The 20,876-nt window shown below is 52.0% G+C and overlaps 1 protein-coding gene across 1 annotated transcript; it reads left to right on the forward strand.

Moving 5' to 3' along the window:
- Positions 1-2,762: 2,762 nt before the first annotated feature.
- Positions 2,763-3,822, forward strand: LOC307066156 (large ribosomal subunit protein bL32m-like; the record flags this gene model as incomplete). The annotated part of the gene is given in 3 exon segments (XM_079723254.1): positions 2,763-2,828; positions 2,830-3,078; positions 3,299-3,822. Coding segments are annotated over 3 exon segments (576 nt in total). The 3' UTR covers positions 3,560-3,822.
- Between the last annotated feature and the right edge of the window lie 17,054 nt (positions 3,823-20,876).

Genomic DNA, 20,876 nt, shown 5'->3' on the forward strand with positions numbered 1-20,876 from the left:
CCTGCCCCCACCCTTCCCCCCCACCTCCCATCCCTCCCCCCTCTAGCTCCGTCCCCTGCTGCTTGTAGGCACCTCCACCGCCTTTATTCTCTCCCTCCAAAGAAATCCCTTTCCCTCCAGTGCAGGCAGCTGCTCCCCACTCCGCCCCCCCAACCGCCTGACTCTTAAAGGAAGTAAAGAATGCTTGGAATGCCCCCCTCGTTGGCCGTCCCTCTCCACCCCCTGCAGAGCATTCCCCGGACTCCCGCTCCATTGAGAAACTCCCAGGCTCTGAGGGCCAGGATGAAAGGGAGGATAAGGACAAAGTGCAGGCAGGCAGCCGGCTGGCTCCAGCTTCAAGCAGGCTCCCTCCCCCATACCTCACCCGGCTCTGGTGTTCGAAGGCCCCCAAACAGTCTGCTCCCCGTACACCTGCCCTCCTACCAGCCTTCGGTGCCTGCCGGTTTGGCGTATCTGCACTGCCCTCCCCCTCCCTGCTTGTGGGGAGCTGGCAAAGTTGCTGAGTCTGGGGAAGAAGCGGGGAGGCCAGGCAACTATGGGATCAGGATGGGAGAGTAAACAGGAAACCGTTTAGGCTACAAATGGGGTATTTCAGTCTGATAATTTTGAAAAGGCTCCATGTCTCCTGGTGATGGGGTTCCCACCTCCAGCCTTTTCATGGAGACTTTTCAAAGCTCTTCCAGCCCCGAGGCTCTACCACTTGAAAACAAGGCAGGTCCAACTGAGTGCTGGAGCTCTGGGCTAGACTGTGGGTAGACACAGGAAAAATATGAGGGTCTTTGCCCAAGAAGCATAGAGTTCAGATGTGGAGCTAACTGTGTTCATTTATTCATTGACTCTGGAATCAAGCCCTATTGTGTGCTAAGCTCCGTGGAAGACAGAGGTAATTGCTCTGTTTCTGGTGCAACGCATTAAGATCCTAACCTCAGAGAGGCTGCAGACTGAACCGCAAGCCAGCATGCATAAAAATAAGTAAAATTCAACAGAAAAAGTTTTAGTTCAGAGAATGTTGAAGGGGAGTTGGGATGATGAGAGAGAAGAATTGCGACTTAGGAGATAACAGAGCTACCATTTATTAAGTGCTTACGTATCAAACACTTGATGTTATGTAATGCCCAGGAAAGCCTTGTTAGTTCGGTACAATCTTTATCATTCTCGGGTCACAGAGGAAGAAATTGAGACTCAAAAACATAAAGTAACTTGCCTAGTTAGCAGGTGGGAAAACTCAACTCAAATCCAGGTCTGAGGGATGCCAAATCTTAGCGGAGTGGGCGATGGAGGGCTCATTTAAACTAGATGGGGTTTGGAGGGTTGGGAGAATATCAGTGAATGGAACTACAAATACTTATTGAGACACTATTACATGCCACACTCTTGTCCAGGCATAAGGAGTATGGCAATTCCTTCTGCCCCAAATGCCTTCCCCTTACCTCCAAAGCCCCAAAAGGGAGCTGGGAAATAAAGGGTGAGTGAGAACACGGAGCAGCTAGAGTGGGGAGACAGGATGGGAGGAGAGAAGGGACGCCAAACCCCTGAAGCCCATCCTGCTAGCACTGCTGGCAGGGCGGATTTCTAGGAAGAGGAGGCGACGCAAAGGTACTTGGTCCTGAGATCTTTGTCCTCTTTGAGGTCTGTTTGCTTAACCTCTTCCAAGCCAGGGGCTGGGAGGGGTGGGCAGGAGAGGGGATGGATGTGCCGGAAGCCCGCTGGGGAAAGAGACTCTGGGTGGGAAGAGAATGTCTATTACTCCAGCCCCTAGAGACCCAGGCTCGGGGATTCCATTTGCACGGAACTTCCCCTCACTTGCCAGGATGCTTCATACCAAAAGCATTCCAGAAAGCAGGCTCAAAGAGATGACTCTGGGCCCCAGGGGGGAAGGCTGGAGCCCTAGGAATATTTAGTGCCACATCAGTGCTTCTGGAATGTGAATAACCCAGACAACCACCGGGGGCAACTTTGGGAGACAGGAAAGGGCCTTCAGAAACCAAGACAAGAAAGTCTTAGTCAGAATTCTCACCTTACCCTCAGCCCTTTCCTGGGGCAAGTCCATCCAGGCTGTCCCTGAGTGGAAACCCCCTCACTGGGTACTACCGAGGCTCCTCTGCGCAGAGCGGGGAGACCCCCACGGCAGGCATGTCAGGAGGAGCCCTTCCCTTCTCCCCGGACCCCATCCAGACAGGCTGCCTTGGACCTTCTGATGGGCTGGTGGGAAGGGGAAATGGCAATGCAACTGTCCCCTGCATGGCACAGTGCCCACATCCCACTAGAGCTTCTGCTCAGCTCTGCAAGCCAGAATCCAGAGACTCACTGACAGCCAGAGCATGTCTGGACTGCGATGAAGCCAGGACAGAGGGCTAGCTGAGGGGCCTGGGCACTTTTAAGAGGAGACTGGAGTTGGGGGGATACATTTGTGTACAAAACAGACAAAAAATCTCTGCCCTTATGGGGTTTCCATTCCAGCAGAGGAAGATAGACAAAGCAATAGATATAATAAATAGGCTAATTATATAGTATATCAACAGGTCATAAGCATGAGGATAATGGGAAGGGGACAGGGAATAACGTTTTAAATTGGGGTGATCAGAGAAGGGCTCATCAAGAAGGTGGCATTTGTGCAAAGACCTGAAGGAGGGAGGTGCTAACCACATAGATATTTGGGGAAACAGTGTTCCAGGTGGAGGGAACAGACAATAGAAATGCCTTAAGGTGGGAGCAGGTCAGGCTAGTTCTAAAACAGCCATTGAGGTTTTCAGGCGAGCAACATGGCGCCTGCCATGCCAATGTTAATGGTTCCGCCGTTCCGTGCCGTGGCCCACAGCCTAGGGACTCCTCCGGAACTGTTGGGAGCAACTGCAGCGGAAACTTCGGCAGAGCTGGCCAGGTTTTCCCAGTCCTCAATGGGGACCAGCATTAGCGATCCAAGGTCCAGCTGTATTTACAGAACCAGCAAATGATACCAATGGAAGTAAGGAGATTTCCAGCTTTTTGGAGAGCATCTTTTGGATGGCAGCTCCCAAAAACAGACGCAGCATTGAAGTTAACAGGTGTAGGAGAAGAAACCCTCATAAGCTTATTAAAGTTAAGAACAATATAAGGGCTTCCCTGGTGGCACAGTGGTTGAGAGTCCGCCTGCCGATGCAGGGGACACAGGTTCGTGTCCCGGTCCAGGAGGATCCTACGTGCCGCGGAGCGGCTGGGCCCGTGAGCCATGGCCGCTGAGCCTGCGCGTCCGGAGCCTGTGCTCTGCAACGGGAGAGGCCACAACAGTGAGAGGCCCGCGTACCGAAAAAAAAAAAAGAAAAAGAACAATATAGACGTTTGTCCTGAATGTGGTCACCTGAAACAGAAACACGTCCTCTGTGGCTATTGCTATGAGAAGGGGTGTAAAGAGACAGCGGAAATCAGACGACAGATAGGGAAGCAAGAGGGAGGCCCTTTCAAGGCTCCTACCGTGAAGACCATGGTGCTGTACTTGGAGGAGACACCCTCCAAGCAAGATCAGGGCAAGAGGATCATTGAGAGAGAACGGAAGCGGCCATCCTGGTTCACCCAGAATTGACTCCAAACATGTTTCGAGAGGATAACTTCACATAAGACGTTTCTCCTGAAAAAGAGGAAGATTCTTTGTTTTTATGTTGGTTGTGTGCTTGTTTTTAAATCATCAGCATAGACTAAAACATTCTTTATAAGCAGTTAGTTTTTTGCGGGTAATTTGAAGAATGCATCAGGAGTAAAGTCTGAAAATGTTTGTTTATGCAGAGGCTCAATGGATTTATGTGTCTGTTTCTATTATACTATGAAGTTTTAGTAAACAGAATTTTCAGGACAGAAAAATAAAACCTGATTTAAAATTCGTAGCCAGAATTATGCGTCTGGGCTCTGGTTTTGTTTGCCACTGGTTTTTCTTGCAAGAATACTTACACAGGGCTTCCCTGGTGGTGCAGTGGTTGAGAGTCCGCCTGCCGATGCAGGGGACACAGGTTTGTGCCCTGGTCCGGGAAGATCCCACATGCCGCGGAGCGGCTGGGCCCGTGAGCCATGGCCGCTGAGCCTGCGCACGGGAGAGGCCACAACAGTGAGAGGCCCGCATACCGCAAAAAAAAAAAACCAGGAATAGTTACACAAATGCTTTTGTTTAAGTAACACCTGAAAATAGGTTATTTAAATTCTGGGTATCGCTTTTTTAAGAGGGTAGATGTAGCAGGAAGAAAAAGTTCGTTCTGTTTGGGTTTTTTTGTTTGTTTGTTTTAGCAAATTAAAATTGCCTTTGTATGGCACTTTAAAACAAAAACAGCCATTGAGGCTGGAACAGAGTGAGTGAAGGAGAAAGTAGCAGACTAGGGGGTCAAGATAGGTAGCAGGGGTCGGGCAGTAGAGCACCTAGGGCCTTGTGAGCCATTATACAGGTTATGGTTTTTTTCTGAGTGAAATGGGGAGCCAGTGGGAGGTTTTGATCAAAAGGAATGGCGTAATCTGACTATGGATTTTTTTTGTTAATTCCTCTGGCTGCTCATTGAGAATAGCCAGTGGGTGGGGGTGGCCTGAAGGACTTGAGGGATGGTACGTCCAGTATTCGAGAGGGGGAAAGGTGGCAGGTGGAGGGGGGTAGGGGAAGCTGGGGAGCACTTCGACCTCCAGCAGCGGAATAAGAGGCATAAGGAGTCTGGAATTTGGGAAAGAGATGTGAGTTGGAGATAGAGATTTAGGAGTTGTTGCTAGGAAAGAATTTCTGCTTTGGGTGGAAAATCACCTTAGTTGATCTCTGAAGTCCCTGAGTTCTAAAGGTTCTAGGATTTTATTGAATAGGAAAGCAGTTATTTGTATAAGTGATCACTTGTTTGTGAAAGCTTGACAGCGGGCGAGGTGGATGTTGCTGAGTTGGGAAGGCAGTTCTGCCTGTTTGCAACTGGCTTTCTCCTCCTGAGGAAGACAACGGGGCTTCTCCCATCCTTGGGAGAAGGCTGGGGGGCGGGGTGGGGGGGAAGGTCCATTGTAGAACCGAGTCTTCCTGTACGAGAGGGCTGTACTAAAAGACTTCTCAGGACCCTCCCGCTCTGAAACTTTACGACTGTGCATCTTCTAAGGCTTTTACAGGTTTTATAAGAACGTTGGAAAGTTCACCCTTGGGCCAGGGCTCTGCCTCTGAAACTGGCAGAGGGGGTGGGAGTTGCCTTGTACAACCCAGGCCCCAGAGAGCAAGCCGGCTCCCGGATTCCCAGTTCTCTTCCTGTGTTTCAGAGCTTCCTGCTCCAGATCACTGGGGAGCTTGAGCGTAGCCCACAGGGGCCTGGTAATCTGCATTTTTTGCGGTACGCGGGCCTCTCACTGTTGCGGCCTCTCCCGTTGCGGAGCACAGGCTCCGGACGCGCAGGCTCAGCGGCCATGGCTCACGGGCCCAGCCGCTCCGCGGCATGTGGGATCTTCCCGGACCGGGGCACAAACCCGTGTCCCCTGCATCGGCAGGCGGACTCTCAACCACTGCGCCACCAGGGAAGCCCCCAGGGAAGCCCCCTCTCGCACTTATTCTGCCTCCTTTTGGCTCTAAAATCCTCCCCTCACTGATTGTTTCTCGGAAGAATTCCCTCTGCTTTTCAGGCTCTTCTCTCCTCACTCCAGGCAGCTAATCCCACCTTCTCAATTTCACCTTTTCCCCTCTGGGGGCATTTAGGTCAAGTTGGGGGAATGAGTCATCCTAGGGTTGGGGAGGGGGGCTTTAAGTCCATAAATGGGCAAAAACTCTGATTTCAGGTCTCAGTCTCTAGGAAAGAGCCAATTTCTCCCCACTGTCCCCTGCCCCCAAAGGAATTCCCCAGAGAAAAGGAAGGCATCGGGAGAGGTGCTAACCAATGAAATTCTAGAAACAGCAGTTTTTTAGGAGATAGGAGACTGACTCAGCTTCCCTGATAAACAGTGCCGGCCAGGATTTTCCCAGCCCAAGAGGCCAAAATCCCATTTCCGGGCGGAAACGAGGGCCCAGCCAGCACCACCCCCTCCCTACTCCTCACCGCTTTCCCCTCCTATGAGAACGCAGCTCCAGGCGGTGCTGACCCAGGCTCTGGACAGCACAGGCGCTCAGCTATCCCAGCAGGGCTGACCACATGCCTCACCCAGACCCCGGGGAAAGGGTGCAGTGACCTTTTAAAGTTCCCCGGCTGGATTCTGAATCACTCTCCAGCCTGGCCTGCAGTGTCTTCCTGATCCTTGGCTGTGCCCATAAAGCAGGTGGGCCCCTGGTTGGTAGCAGGCCAGCCGCTGGCATGGAGCCCCCCTCTGCTAAGGGACCGCTGGCTTGCTCTGCCTCCCAGCCCAGTGCCCAGTTCTCTGTGAGTGGAAAAGCCATTGGCCAGGTGGCACCTGGGGAGAGCTGGCTGTCTCCTCCTCAGAACCTCACACAGTGGCCAGGTCTCCCTTGAGACCCTTTCACAATTCAGGGTCTGGGCCTCAGGTGGCTGCTCAGAAACCTTGCTTGCAACAGGCCCAGGAGACTAGGGGGCAGACTCACAAAGCTCCAGGAGATGAACAGACACAGCCAGAATGCCAATTTGTTGATTTATAATGAAAAATATAACTGCTGTGAAACCAACCAGACACTCGGGTTTGCTGATGAGCACGTTCGCTGTCTGTTGGCCATTTCACATGAGCGGAAGCCGAGATTCAGTGGGACGGTTACTCAGGCAGCACGGGAGCTGGGCAGGGAACACTGTGGCCATGAATGGTCTTCGTGGAGTACCAGCCTCTCAGCCAGGACGCGCCAGGTGGCCGTGTTCAGGACGCGCTTCCCCAGTACAGCTCTGGAGGACATCCCACACATGTATTTGTTGCCCCAGAGACAAGCTCCCGGCTTAGCACATTCCTCCTTTAGGCAGAACACAGTGCAGTCACTTAGAAAGCCCCTTTCACAGTACACTCACACCAGTCCTGTTGCCCCAAGGATTAAACTGGATGACTCATGAATGTGCTTTGTAAGCAACACCTCCCCAAAGAAACTAAGGAGTGGGAGAAGGTACTCAATAAATGTTTAATAAAGGGCCTCCACCTGCTCTCCCGGCCCCAGCCCCTTAGAAATGGGAACCTGATAGTTGAATCAGTGAAAAGCCATCCCCTAATAAACCCATCAATGTGTATTGAGACCTTACTTTGTTCTAGGTGCTGTGGAAAATACAGAAGCAATAAAGGAATGGTTCCCTCCCTCAAGTAATTTGTGTATAATAAAGTTGAAGCTATAAAATAACATCTACAGGATGATCGTGAACAGCCCAGAGGTGAGTGTGCTAAGGGTGTATGTCTGGTACAAAAAATGTGTAGGACGCTCATGTTCCATTGGACTTGGTTGTAATGGGACCACTTGTGTGGACGAGGGATGGACCACTGGCTGTTTTGGGTCCCCACTCTTTTGTCACTAGATTGGTCAGTAAAGGAATAAGCCCCCCACTAACTAAAGTCTCTAAGTGTCTAGGCCCCAAGGCAGGGTCTCACTTGAGTCCACTCAGTTGAAATGTGAGGGCCCAGCTGTCCTTCCTCACAACCACTAGCCGTGGCAGGAAATGAGAGACACGGTCAGAATGAGCAGATGAGCACCAAGGAGGGACGAGGTAGTAAGGTGGTCAGCTCCCTCCTTGCCAGCCATGGTTGAGGCCGGTTGGGGCACCGAGCACATTGGTTCTTTGACCCTGTCCCCAGGAGCCCATCCATTCTTTTCTCCCCGCCTGGAGGAGTTTACCTTCTTTAGAGCCTCTCAGAGCCTCAAGATGAGGCAGAATTGTAACTCTGTCTCTGAGTCAGCTTGGTCCACTTCATAACTTGTGTGCCACCCCTAGGTCCCTTGGGTCCGAGTCTTTCTAGACCCATTTTTTTCATCCCTGCTAAGGCACTAGGCAAGATCCGGCCTCAGCCTCCTCCTACCCCCACTACCTATCTCAGAAACAAGAACCAGCTTGGAATCACATTAAATTATGTGTGCAGTGTGTCATACCCACCCCAAATCAATGTCAGGGGCAAGGTTGCTGCTACTGATCGGCACTGAAGTCTCTGGTGTTGCTCTAGAGCACCAGCTCTCAAAGTGTGGTCAGGGACCCCTGGGGGTTCCCCATGTCCTTTCAGAGGAAAACAAGGTCAAAACTGTTTTCATCATAATATGAAAACATCATTTGCCTTTTTACTGTCATTCTCCATGAGTGCACAGTGGAATTTTCCAGAAGCTTCATGGTGTGTGATATTATAACAGACCGGATGCTGAAGGAGACATAAGAATCCAACTCTGCACAGCAATGTGAACATACTTAATACAATCAAACTACACACTTAAAACAGTTCGGATGGTAAATTTTATATTATGTATTTTGTTACCACAATTAAATTTTTTAATTTTAAAGAAAAGAATCTGTCTCTTTTTCATTAAGCCAAACATTAAAAACATTTGCAAAGCATGTAGAACAATGCCACTCTTCTCACTATTTTTTTTGTTTGTTTTGGAAAATATAGCAAGTTTTTGTAAAAATGTTTTATATTTGTAAATGTGTAATGAGTTATTACTGTCACTTCTTAAAACTTATTTTAAAATAAATTAATAAATATTTTTAATTTATGTTTCAATTTCTAATATGATAAACATCAGTTCACCCACATAAATGCTCTTTGAGGGTCCTCAATAAGTTTTTAGAGTATAAAGGGATCCTGAAACCAAAACATTTAATAACTGCTGCTCTACTGAGAAGGAATACAGCAGGTTGGGTTGCCAGATAAAATACAGGATACCCAGTTAAATTTGAATTTCACATAAACAATGAATAATTTTTTAGTGTAATATTACCTAAAACATGCTGAACTAAAAATTATTTGTTGTTTATGTGAAATTCAAATTTAACTGGGTATTCTGTATTTTTATTTGCTAAATCTGGCAACCCTGACAGCAGGAAAGATTTAGGTTAGACTGAGAACTTGAGTCAGATGTTAGGATTCTGACCCAGGAAAGGATGGAGAATTTCTGACAGCTTTGAGAAAAACGAATGGGTCTGAGGGCCCTAAATGCTTAGGGCTAGGGGTTACAGCCAGGAGCGGGGGGGCGGGGACAAAGGGTCTTCCCTGAGCTGGGCCCAAGACTCACTCTAAGAAACCCAGGCAGCTGGAGGATTAGCAAAAGCAGTGGAAAGTGAAACCCACCGTCGGGAGGACTGAGGTCTCTGAAGGATGTCAAAAACATGAGGCAGTGAGGTCATTCGGCTGCCCCTGAGCTCTGCTAAAAATAGTTGTGGTTGCCATAGGGGTGAGAGCTGTCAGGAAGCCAGGGGTGAATCTCCATGTCTGGTTGGGGCTGGGCAGAGATATAGCTGGGGCGGTTGGGCCGTCAGGCCAGGTGGCAGGAAACCTAAGACACACGTTTGGGGCTAGAAATAACAGGGACAAAGAATTAGTCTTAGGAGCAGCCCAGGGGAGAAGGGCCCACACCTCCAGCTAGAATGGAGGCCAATGACAGGTCCCTCCTCCCATCAGCATAGGGAAGCTCTAAGAAGCTCTTTCCTTTAAGAGAGGCAGGAGTAGGGGCTTCCCTGGTGGCGCAGTGGTTGAGAGTCCGCCTGCCTATGCAGACGACACGGGTTCGTGCTCCGTTCCTGGAAGATCCCATATGCCGCGGAGCGGCTGGGCCCATGAGCCATGGCCGCTGAGCCTCCGCGTCCGGAGCCTGCGCGTCTGTGCTCCGCAACGGGAGAGACCACAACAGCGAGAGGCCCGCGTACCGCAAAAAAAAAAAAAAAAAAAAAAAAAAAGAGGCAGGGGTGCCCCAGAAATAAGACTAGCAGGGAGGTTTTGGTGCTTTTTTAAAAAATTATTTTATTTTTTTGCCTTCAACATGTATTTAGCATTACTCTATACTTGGCATTGTACCCAGCCCTGAGGATTCTGAATTGAATAAATGTGGTTCCCACCCTCCAGAGTCCAGTGGAGGAGACAGATGCATAAAACCAACACAAATTTATGAATTCTTTTTGATAAGGGTTAATGATCAAAGGCCCGAGCAGCAACCCACCCACTGCAAACCAGCCCCCTCCCTTTAGCAACCCCCAGCCCCAGCCCGGGCTGCAAACCAGCTGAGGGTGGAGAACCACCCAGATGCCTGCAGAGCAACACTCCAAGTTCCAGACCCTTTCTCTGCCCACACATCTCTGCCAACTGTTTGGAGCAAAGGAAAATAACCCAGTTTGGGGAAAGACATAAAAATGACAGTTTTCTTTCTTGAACCTTCTCCCTCACCCCATCCCAGCCTGGGAAAACCTGTTAGATGCTTCTTGAGAGGGTTTCTAAAGGCCATTATTGGCTTCCAGCTAGAGTGGGTGATTGTGTGTAGGAGGCAGGCTGGCCTTCATTGACCATGGAGGTTTGGGACCCAGTTCGAAGTCACAGAACAGGTAGAGACAAAAGACTGTCATTTCTGGTGTCTAGAGCTTACTGAACAAACATGGATTGAGCCCCTATTGCCAGGGACCAGGGTGGGATGTTGAGTCCAGGGCTCCAGCCTGCTAGGGGGCACCGTCATTACACAGGACACTGGGGAAAGCTTCGTGGAGGGAGTGAGCTGCGTGTCGCAGGCTGAGTTTTCTGGGTCAAGTAGAGGGGTTTTCAAGGAGCAAGAATTCCTTGAAAGCTTAAACACTGACTTCAAACAGTCAAGTCTGGTGCCTGTATGTAAACCTCATTCACTCAGTTGTGCTCCATATCCCGACTGCCACCCCCTCTCCAGCCCCATTTTATCCTTGGATATGCTCCTGCCAGGTAAGGTGTCTGCTCTCTAGGGAGAGGCAGGTCCAGGGGCTCTTTCTCTGTCCCCCGGGTTCCTGGGGTTCAGGCTCCAGGCCTGGTTTCTGCCCTTGTCTCTCCTGTCTCACAAGCTGCAGCCTGGTAGCTTGGCCCCTCACTGCTGTGCCAGGAGGGAGGCTGTTAGAAGCACAGCTCAGCAGGGGGGCAGGTTGGGTGTGTCTCTCTGGAGCTGCAGTAGGAGCCCGCTGGGCACGGTCAGGACCAATCTCCCCTGTGGCCAAGTGCAGCCATTTCTCTGTTGTGTCTTCCCCACCGTCAGACAGATGGTGTTGGCTCCTCTGAGGCCCCATGTGAGAAGGAGAGTGTTGGCTCTGCCCAGATTGGCTGTGTGACCTTGGGCAAGTCAGTGGACGTTGACCTCCTATTTGTTCAAGTATAATCTGTACTCTAGGGTCTGTCCCAGGCAATATGTGTGAACACACTTTGTGAGCTATAAAGCACAGCACTGGTGTGAAAGGCTGTTACTTTGTGGGAGTCCTGAGCCCCCATGGTTAGAACAGGGAGGCTGTCTCAGAGTTTACTTTTCAGGCATCATCTTCCACACGGGGATTCCTAACCTGGGGTCCCGATGTTCTGCAGGGAGTCCTGGTGGCATTTGTAGGTTTTTTGAGAAGGTACATTTTCTGGGAAGATGATGCAGAGCTTTTCATCAGACCCTCAAGAGAGTGGACAAGTGAAGACCTGTTGAGAGCCACTGCCTGAGCCTTGGGCTTCATCCCTGGGGGTCATCTGCCAGGGAACCCCGACCCAGGAAGGCCGAGGGGCCTCCGAATCGTTGGAGGCAACAGTCATGCAGGCTGAGTGACCTATGTGTACCCACTCAACAAGGACATGTCTAAACAGCCACATGAGTCCAAAATCGCCAAGGAGGTGTTTGCTGAGCCCAAGTTCTATGCCGGCCAGCAAGACAATAGAGCTCAGGGGATCTATATCATGCCAAAGTCGAGGAGGTGATTGTTCTGTACTATTCTCTATGTTGGCCTGATTTTGACTGGAAGGCCAAGTCCCATTCTAGATACCATGTTACTATAAGAATGCAGATAAATGGAAATATTTCCAGGGGACACAGGCCAAGCTGTCAAAATGTCTTGAAACCAGTCTTAGGAGGAATGACTAAAAGAACTGAGGGTATTTGGCTCAGAGTAAAGAATTACAGAGTAGATGGAGACTGGGAGTGGACATTAAATTCTTGAAGTGCTCTCTAGTGGATTCTATAGGGAGGCAGAGAGTAGTTCAGTAAAAGGAAATACTTTCTAACAGTGAGCTTCATGGAGTGGGTGGACTGGAACTCCCCACTACCCCACATATTTGGTCTTTTGGAAGGGAATAAATTGCAGGGTCTAAGCTCTATCCCAGAAGAAGAGGAAGAAGAGACAATGACCATTCCTCCCCTGGGACTCAGGGAGAATGGGTGTTGCCTTGTAGAGGGGAGAAGGGGCAGGGCAGGGAACAGCAAGCCAGATCTGGGCCCCTGTGGCCTCTGCCTGCTTTCACAAAGGAGTCTTCTCTGACTGCCTGGATCAACTGTGGTCAAATCCCTTCCTCCATGGACCCTGCTGTCTTGCACACAGCTTGCACACAGGTTTCCCACTCCTGTCCTCACAGCTCTTGGGGCCCTCCTGGCCCACCACCCAGCAGGGCAGGTCCCGTGAGTTGGCCTTGGATGGATGTTGAGGGGAGTTTGTCCAACTCCGCTCACACTTCACGAAGGATGGGGGTCCCACAGAGGAGCCCAGAGACGTGGTCTGAGGGGGAAGCTGCCCAGCCCTGTCTGGCACAGCCGAGGAAGCTGGCAGGCGTGCCCCCTCTCTAGTGACCTCACCTGAGCCTGCCAGGCGCACCCTCCCTGCCACACCCTTCCTAAACCTCTTTCCAAACCTGCCCTCACCCAGCAGGCCTGTGAGCACCACGCCCCACCTCAGGGCCCCAGGGGAGCCTAGGGAGAGTGAGGTAACTGCGGGTCAGCCCCTCACCAGGGCCTGGTCTGGTCTGAGGGGCAGGGCTGGCCCCCTGCCTCCAGTCGAGTCTGGGTCCCTGATGACTTCCGGGGTTGGAAGTCACAGAAGTGCAAAATGACAGACTGTCAGGGTTGTTATATATATGGGGAAACTGAGGCCTGCAGAGAGCAGACACAAGCAGCAGGACGCCCAGTCTGCAGTGGGAAGCTGGGGGACCACATGGCAGGGGACTGCTGCCCTCCTGGCCCCGGCAGTCCTCTGACTTGGGAAAAGTCTGAGGTTTAGAGCCACCTGACAGTTCTCCTGCTGCCTCCCTTGCTTCTTTGCTTTTTTGGACCCATACGAAGGTGTTCTGGAGCGTAGGAGCGAGGTTAAGAAAGGGATGGCCCTGTGGGGTCAGCAACGTGGGCTTTGGAGCCAGACAGGCATGGGTTAGAACCCTGGTTCCTGCCACCTCCTGCCAGCAGGACCTTGAGAAGTACCTCAGTCTCGCTGAGCCTCAGTTTTCTCATCTGCAAAATGACAATAATTACTATCTCGAAATGCAGAATGTGTTACATCTATTATCTCATTTAACTCTCACAGCAAACAGTTTGAGGTAGATATTATCTCCAACGTTCAGATGAGAAAACTGAGGCTCAGGTACATCCTGCAGGATCTCAGGGATCCTGACGAGTGGTAGAGCTGGGACGTAACCTGTGACTGTCTGATCCCAGGACCCGTGCTCTGGACCACTCTGCTATTCTACCGTGGCCTCCGAGGATGGCTGGGAGAAATGACGGGGGTGAGGTAACAGGATAGAGCGCCCCTTCCCCAGGCCCTGAAGAGGTGTCGCAGGGAGCAGGTCTGGGTGAGGGAAGAGGAGAGAGGGGCTTCTGGGTCCAAAGCAGAGGCCACTGTGAGGGTCCCGGGCCTGTGGCACTTGGGATTAGTGGAAGGGGAGGGACCAGAAGTCTTCTCAAAGGTGGATGCGGGCAGAGCCAGTGAAATAGAGATTCTGTGGTTAAAGCAGCCCCTCAGTGTTCCTGAGCCCGTGGGGCTGAGGGAAACGCAGATTCAGGAGGAACACGTGCCAAGCTGCTGACAGTGCTTTCCCCTGCGGAGGGACATTTTTACTCTCTAGCCCCCATATTGTTTGCATTTTTTACACCGACTGTGCATTATTTGAATTTTCTTTTAAAGGAAAAGTAAAGGCTAGAAAGATGTATGTCAAATGCTAATAGTGGGTGGAGGGCATCATCTGTGACTGAAGTTCCCTCAAATTTTCTACGACAAACATGTATTAATCATTCTCAGAAAATATTATTTAAATGAGATTATACATGTAAAGTGTCTAGAACAGCACTTCTGCCATGATGGAAATGCGTTCCATCTGTGCCGTCCAGTACAGCAGACACCAGCCACACGTAGTTCCTGAGCACTTGAAATGTAGCTAGTGCAGCCGAGGAAATGAATTTTTAATTTTATTGAATTTTAATTAACTTACATTTAATCTTAAGTAGGCCTGGCCTTTGAGAGTTCAATAAGACAGACTGTGGATGATGATGCTGGGCTTTATTTATTTATTTTGGCCACGCCACGCATCTTTTGGGATCGATCTCAGTTCCCCGACTAGGGATTGACTGAACCCGGGCTGCGGCAGTGAAAGCCTGGAATCCTAACCACTAGGCCACCAGGGAACTCCTGATGCTGGCCTCTAGAAGAAAGTTTGCTGCCCTGTCACCATCTGAGCCCTTCCTGATGAGTGCCCTCTTCCCTGTCCTCTCTTTCCTCCCCAGCTTCAGAGCTTCCTCTACCTTCCTCTACTGCCTCCCCCTCAGCCACCTTACCTTCCTTCTCCGACCCTGTACAGAGCGCAGGGATTCCTCGGTCAAACCCCTCCAGGTGTGCTTGTCGTAATGTGCACATCTGCTGGTGAGACCCCAAGCTCAGCACCACCTCACTGTGGCAATCTCGAGCAAGTCACCGCCTCTATCTGGGCCTCAGTTTCCTCATGTGTATAATGGGAGTCTTGGCCAGAGATTCCATAAAGGCCTCACGGCCCTTCACCTAGCTGCTGAGGTCACAGGCTGGGATTACTGGGCATGGCCAGGGATACTGGGCACTGCTGAGCAAGAGGGACTTAAGTGAGGTGAAAGAAAGGACTGTCTGGTTGGAAGGCTTATGAGGTGCTGGGACGGGCGAAAAATGTGTGATGAAAGATGTGTCATCGAGGGAAGAGAACTTTGCTAATCCAGCTCCCCTCCAGCAACTAGCTGCTCTTTCTTAGATCATAACTTCGTTTTAGCAGTTACCAAGTTCCGTTGCCATTTTTTTACCTCTGTCTTCCTGGATAGATTTTGAGATGTTCGAAGAGAAAGAGTTTGTCTAGTTCACCTCAGTATCCTCCATCTCTTACATAAAACAGATGTTCATGTAGGTTTGATGAACAGATGAATAAATTGTTCCTTTGGATCCTCCCTAGGCTTTTCCCTCTGGGGTTGGCACTAAGCTCTGTGGCTCAAAGGACAGCCTTGGGAAATAATAGGAAGTCAATGGAATTTGTAGAAAATTGTTTTTCCCTTTCTGCCTCCTTGAAAATGTTTTTTCTTCAACCTCTCAAACCCTAACCTTCTCTTTCTCTGGCAGAGTAAAGAAAGTGTTCAATGGGATAAACGAATTCATACTAAGGTGTGAATGGCTCAAGGTTTACCTGCATTTGTACATGTAACAAGCAACGCTTAGCCTACCTGTGGGTGTCAGACTTCAGCTACGGCTGCGGAGGCGTTGTCAGCAAGCCTGGGTTTGTCCTGGGGCAGCCATTCACCAGCTGTGTCCCTGAGTAAGTTCCCCTCATCTTTCTGAGACTCGGTTTGCTATCTGTAAGTGGAGTCTTATATCACCTCTCTAGCTACCCACTAGGGTTATGGTGGAGATAAAATGAATCCATGTACACAAAGCATTGTTAGCTGTGAGGTCTTGGATAGGAAAAGGGATTGATATTACCATGACTCTGGGCCGGGGGGAGGGGTCTCCCCACACCCTCAAAATCATACCTGAGCAGACGACGGCTGTGCGTGGAAGCCACCTCCCTTTTAATCTCACAGCTGCCAAGTGGAGAAGAGAACCCTGGCATTCTTTCATCTTTTGCCCCGCTCCCGGGGAAAGGTGAGAAGGAGGCCAGGAGAGCCTTTGGAGCCAACCTTGCTCTCCGACTCACCTTCAGATGCCCTCCCCCCAACCTGGGCATCCAGCAGTGAGGACTCCCCACGGTTAGAACACCATCCCGACTCCTCTGTCTGCATGCGTTCCTGCTCACAGACCTCACCCAAACCAAGCCGCCTCTCCACCACACCGGGAGCCTGCCCTTGAGTCTGCTTCACAGAGATACTTTCTGGATTTCCCAGAAACTCACTAGCCTCGTCAATCTCTCCATCCTAAATTCTCCATTTGTGTGGAGGTGGGGACCCTAAGGCCCATAGAGGTTGCATGACCTTCTCAGTATCACACAGCATAGTTGAGTGTTAGCCCCCAAGTCCCTAGACTTCCGGATGGTCCCAGATCTTCCTGAGGAGAATGCTCACCCTTTCCCTTCTCTCTCCAAACTCCCTTCACCTTCCCTTTCTCTTTCAAGCACAAACAACCCCTCTGAAACCCCCAAGTCCCATAAGTTCTGGAGTAGGGGTTCCCTTCCCCTCTTCCCTCTCCTTCTCACTGGAGTGGCCTTAGAAGCCCCTTCCCCAGGGATCCTGCCCTCTGGGGTGTAGGCTGGGCAGTATTGATGCCTGAAACACTGCATATCCCTTCAAACCATGTAACGATGCCTCTGTCTCACCTGCAAGCCCAGAACCTGACCAAAACTATCTGCTTGGGACACTCTCCCATCTTGCCTCTTGCCCGTCCTTCAGTGCTCTGAGAAGCCTCCCCAAAGGTCCCTATCAGAGTGGAGCTCTCCCTCCCTGGACTTCCCACCCCGTCCCCTGCTGCAGCACTTATCTCTTCCTGCCTCTGTGTTAGAGGGCTGTGTGTGTGTGTCGCCACTAGGCTGTGAGCTCCATGAGGGCATGGACCATGTCTTACTTTTCTTTGTGTCTGCGTGCCTGACACAGAGCAGGTGTTCAAAACTGCATTTCTTGAATTTCATTGAACCTAAGCCTAGTGGTTTGCGCTACAGGCTACCTGGACTACAGGCTGCCCATCTCTGATGAGAGCTCCAAGACCAGCAGAGAAGGGAATGGAGAGGAAGGAACGGGACCCCTGGTCAGCCCCTTCTTCCTCAGCATCCACGCTGCCATTGCTCAGGTCTTCCCATCCTTGGCCTGGCGTGGCCCTGCCTGGCTGAGAAGATGAGGTGGGGACCAGCCAGAGACATATAACAGGTCTGTGCTGGTGACTTGTCTCTTGCATGAGTTTATTTAATGCCCAATTTCGTGGGAAATCTTCTCCTCCTCACCTCCACCTCAACTCTGGGTGCTTGGGGCTGGGCTCAAGTAGAAAAAGAACAAAGGGACCCAAGAGAGTGGTACAGAGAGAACTCAGCCTTCTTGTAGGAGCCCAGAGATCAGAGCGCCCAAACCAGCTGGAGACCCAGATCTTTCTAAAGGGTTTACTTTAGTCTTCTCTTCAGTGAGCTGAAATCGCTACAAGAACAACCAGAGTAAGGCAATCAAAGGACATTTAGGCTGGGAGGGTGGCGGGCAACCCAGGGTCCAGGCACCCAGAGCTTGTGGAATCTCCTCCGGGTGCTTTTGGAAGCAGAGCCAACTTGGTGGGTGGCTGCCTGGGGGCAGGGGCATGGCCAAGGTGGTCTATCGAGTACCCCTGGATCCCTCATCTTGAGTTAGACTTTGGAGGGTGGGGGAACCAAAGACAGGGATCGGCTACTGGGGAAGGAGGGCTCTTCTGGGAGGACCCGAGTGTGGGAAGCAGTGCCGCTGTCACCGACCTAGACTGTCCTTCTAGCTAGCTGGGTGACTCAGGTCCTGCTGGCAGGTCTGGATGTGCTGGGACAAGTCCCAGCCTTCCCTCCCTCTCCACCTCTGTCCCAGCTCACCTGGTGGAGGCCGAGCCTCCTCCTTCCAGCTCCACTGGGGGGTTGGCTACAACCCTTCAGCTTGAGAGGCCACTGCCAGCCACTTTCTCAAGCCCTGCCCCAGGCCTGGCCCCAAGCAGGTCAGAGCCCTCTTTGGGGACCCCAGATGGCCCAGCAGCATCCTGACAGTTGTATCCCTTAGGGAGAGAGATCTGGGAACCTGGGGTGCAGGCACCCATATTTGACATCCCCTCTGAGCCTCACAAATGCCCTGCCACTTGGGCAGCCCAGGCATCCTTATTTTGACGAGGAGACAGAAGCCTGCAACCTCACAGCCAGCGCTGAGTGGCTGAGCCTCCACTCAAACCTGGGCCTCCTGATGCTGATTCCTGAGCACACACCTGGGCCCATGGTCTGGAGGAGGCTGGGCCCCAAGCACCGATATACTCACAGGACCCGGGTGGAGGCAGCCGGCCTGGGCCAGGCAGGCCTCATCCAGTCCTGTCTCAAGCTGGGGCCTGACTCCCTGGGACTGGGCTGGCTTTGTCTGCAAGTCCTAGAGGAAAGGTGTCTGGAATAAGCAGGCTCCCAGCTCGCAGGGAAGGGGAGCTGTGAGGGCCTCTACTGAGCCTTCAGGAGTTGGAGGTCAAGACCTCCTCAGTCGCCCTCAGCCTTGCTCGTTTCTGTAGGGTCTGCCTTAGACGTCTCTGAGCAGTTCTGCACTTGAACATCCCTTTGGCTTCAGGAAGGGGGAGGAGTCATAACTTGCCTTGGTTAGTCCCTTATTAGGTTCTAGGCACCAGGCTAAGGTGTGACAACGCAGAATGTCCTCTCTCCTGCACCCCAAACCTGTGAGCCAGATGCCATTTGCTTTCCTATGGGCAGCGGAGGAGGCTAATCTGAGACTGGAACCTTGTCTGAGGTGGGTGGCAGCACTGGGACTGGAGCCCAGAGCTGCAGGCTCCAAAGCCCAGGCTCTTACATTGGAAACTTGACCTCACTTAAGGGCCCCGTCACTGACGGGGGCCTGCCACGTGGATCCATCCAGGCGTCCCGGCTAAAGTTCCCCTCCTTTTCCACCCTGTGGCCCCAGGTCTTTCCTCCTTTCCCTCCCCTTCCCCCCAGAATCACCCTTGAGTCACCTGGAGTGGCCGGGGTCAGGTCACTGCCCTCTGCCCCGTGCCGTCTGAAGGCTTTGGTGTGGGCCCAGGCTGCACCTGCTGCAGCACCACCGTTTCCACGAGGCTGGCAGGGAGCACCAGCTCTGCACGGGCACAGCCAACATGGCACAGCAAATATGTCGGCTCCAGGCCAGCCAGCTGCCCATCAAGTGCTGCTGGAGCACTACCGCACCAAGTCCAAGCAGAGATGAGTTCTCAGCTGCCCCCAGCCTGGGCCACTGAGGCTGTGGGAGTGTGCTGGCCTGGCTGGGCCCTCTGAACCCCAGGTGTGGGGCTGGGACCTGCAGGACGGACCCCCGGGGAGAAAGCCTGCCTGTTGGTCCTGCAGTCTAAAGGAGGGTGGTCCCCTGCAGAGGCCACCCTGACTCAGTGTCTCACCCTGTGACCCCTGGCGGGAGAGGCAGGCAGGTCCAGATTGGAGCAATTTGTCCCCTTTTTACAGAGTGGAGAGAGGCTCAGACATGAACAAGGAAGGGCAGTGACTGTCAGAGGAATGAAACCCAACTCCTAGTCGGGGCCTGGACTTAGCGAGAAGCGCCTTGTCACAAAGAGGCAAATATAGGGTCTGCCTGTTCCATCCTTTTTTGCAGAAGATGGCTCTGTAGCCGGTGGGGAGGGGGGCTGATGTTCCCCTCTCCTAGGGCTGTTTACTTCGGAGCCTCAGGATCAGCTGAGAATGCCACGCCCCAGCCTCCCTCTTCCCTCCTCCCTTTCAGTGTGGACTGTGGCTGGCAGTGACATTTAAGAACCAGCGCAGGGAAGGCACCTGACCTTGGGGAGGAATGTGGGAAATGTCTGCAGCCTGGAGCAGCCACCCCCCACCTGGGGCCCAGGAATGTGGGCTCCTGGCCCAGAGCCCGTGGCCCCCAAGGGAGGTGTGCGTGTGGTTGGAAGAAATGGGGGGGGTGCAGGGCCCAGGAGTGACATTGTTGGAAGGCCCTGTAAGGTCATCTGGTGAAACTCCTACCCAGTTATAGAGGATGAAGATGAACCATCAATGCTGCCCTCCTGCCAGCACCAGCACAGCACCCTCTCTGATCCAGTTAAGGGCACAGTCCCTGACTCCTAAAGTCCCCTGAAGCCCAAGGTCATGGATACATCTGTAACTTGACTTCTCAGATCTACAGAAACGCAGAATGTCAGAGCCCTTTGAAATTAGCAGCTACTGCATCCATCCATATTACAGATGTAGAAACTGAGGCCCAGAGATGGGAATTGGCCACAGGTGCGCTATTATGGGCCAGGGCTCTGGGGTAGGTGCTTTCCCTACAGCCCTCCTGCTTTCACGAACTGGGGGCATCTCCTTCTAGCAGTAGGGAGACTCAGGTGGGCCCACTGAGCTCCCACAGGGTTCCTGCTGGGAATCCAGTGCCTTCTGTGGGTGCCCTTAACTGTCAGGGGTGGGAAATACAGTCATAGAGCAGACACTGAGGGCCTGGCTTCTATGCTCAAGGCAGGTGATCTCTGCTCTGGCTGGACAGAATTGAAAGGCCAAGCTAACGCCAACAGATGCTAGTCTTTGGAGCTGAACCCTAAGAAAGTGCTTAATAAGGACTCTGCTGCCCTCCTGTGGCCATACCTGGGCATGACTGCTGTCATCGAGGCCTCCAGCTGCTTATGTTCTCCAAACTAAGGAAATCTCTCCCAATTTCCCTCCTCCTAGAAAGCACTCCAGGGGGGCTGGATGGGGTGGACATCATCTCACCTCCCTATCACCCAGGCCAGAACTTTGGCTGTGGAAAGCAGATGGGAAGGGTGGATGACGCTTTGTTCAATGTCAGATCCTGGAGGATGAAGGCCACAGGCCAATAGGTGAGGCCCAGTCTGTGTTACCCAGAATGCTCGAGTGTTGGGAGAGACTCGGTGGTTTCCACGGAACCAGCCTAATCAACCAACGCTAGACGGGATGGTTTG

This window comes from Hyperoodon ampullatus, assembly GCF_949752795.1.
Source record: "Hyperoodon ampullatus genome assembly, chromosome: 2".
NCBI lineage: Eukaryota > Metazoa > Chordata > Mammalia > Artiodactyla > Ziphiidae > Hyperoodon > Hyperoodon ampullatus.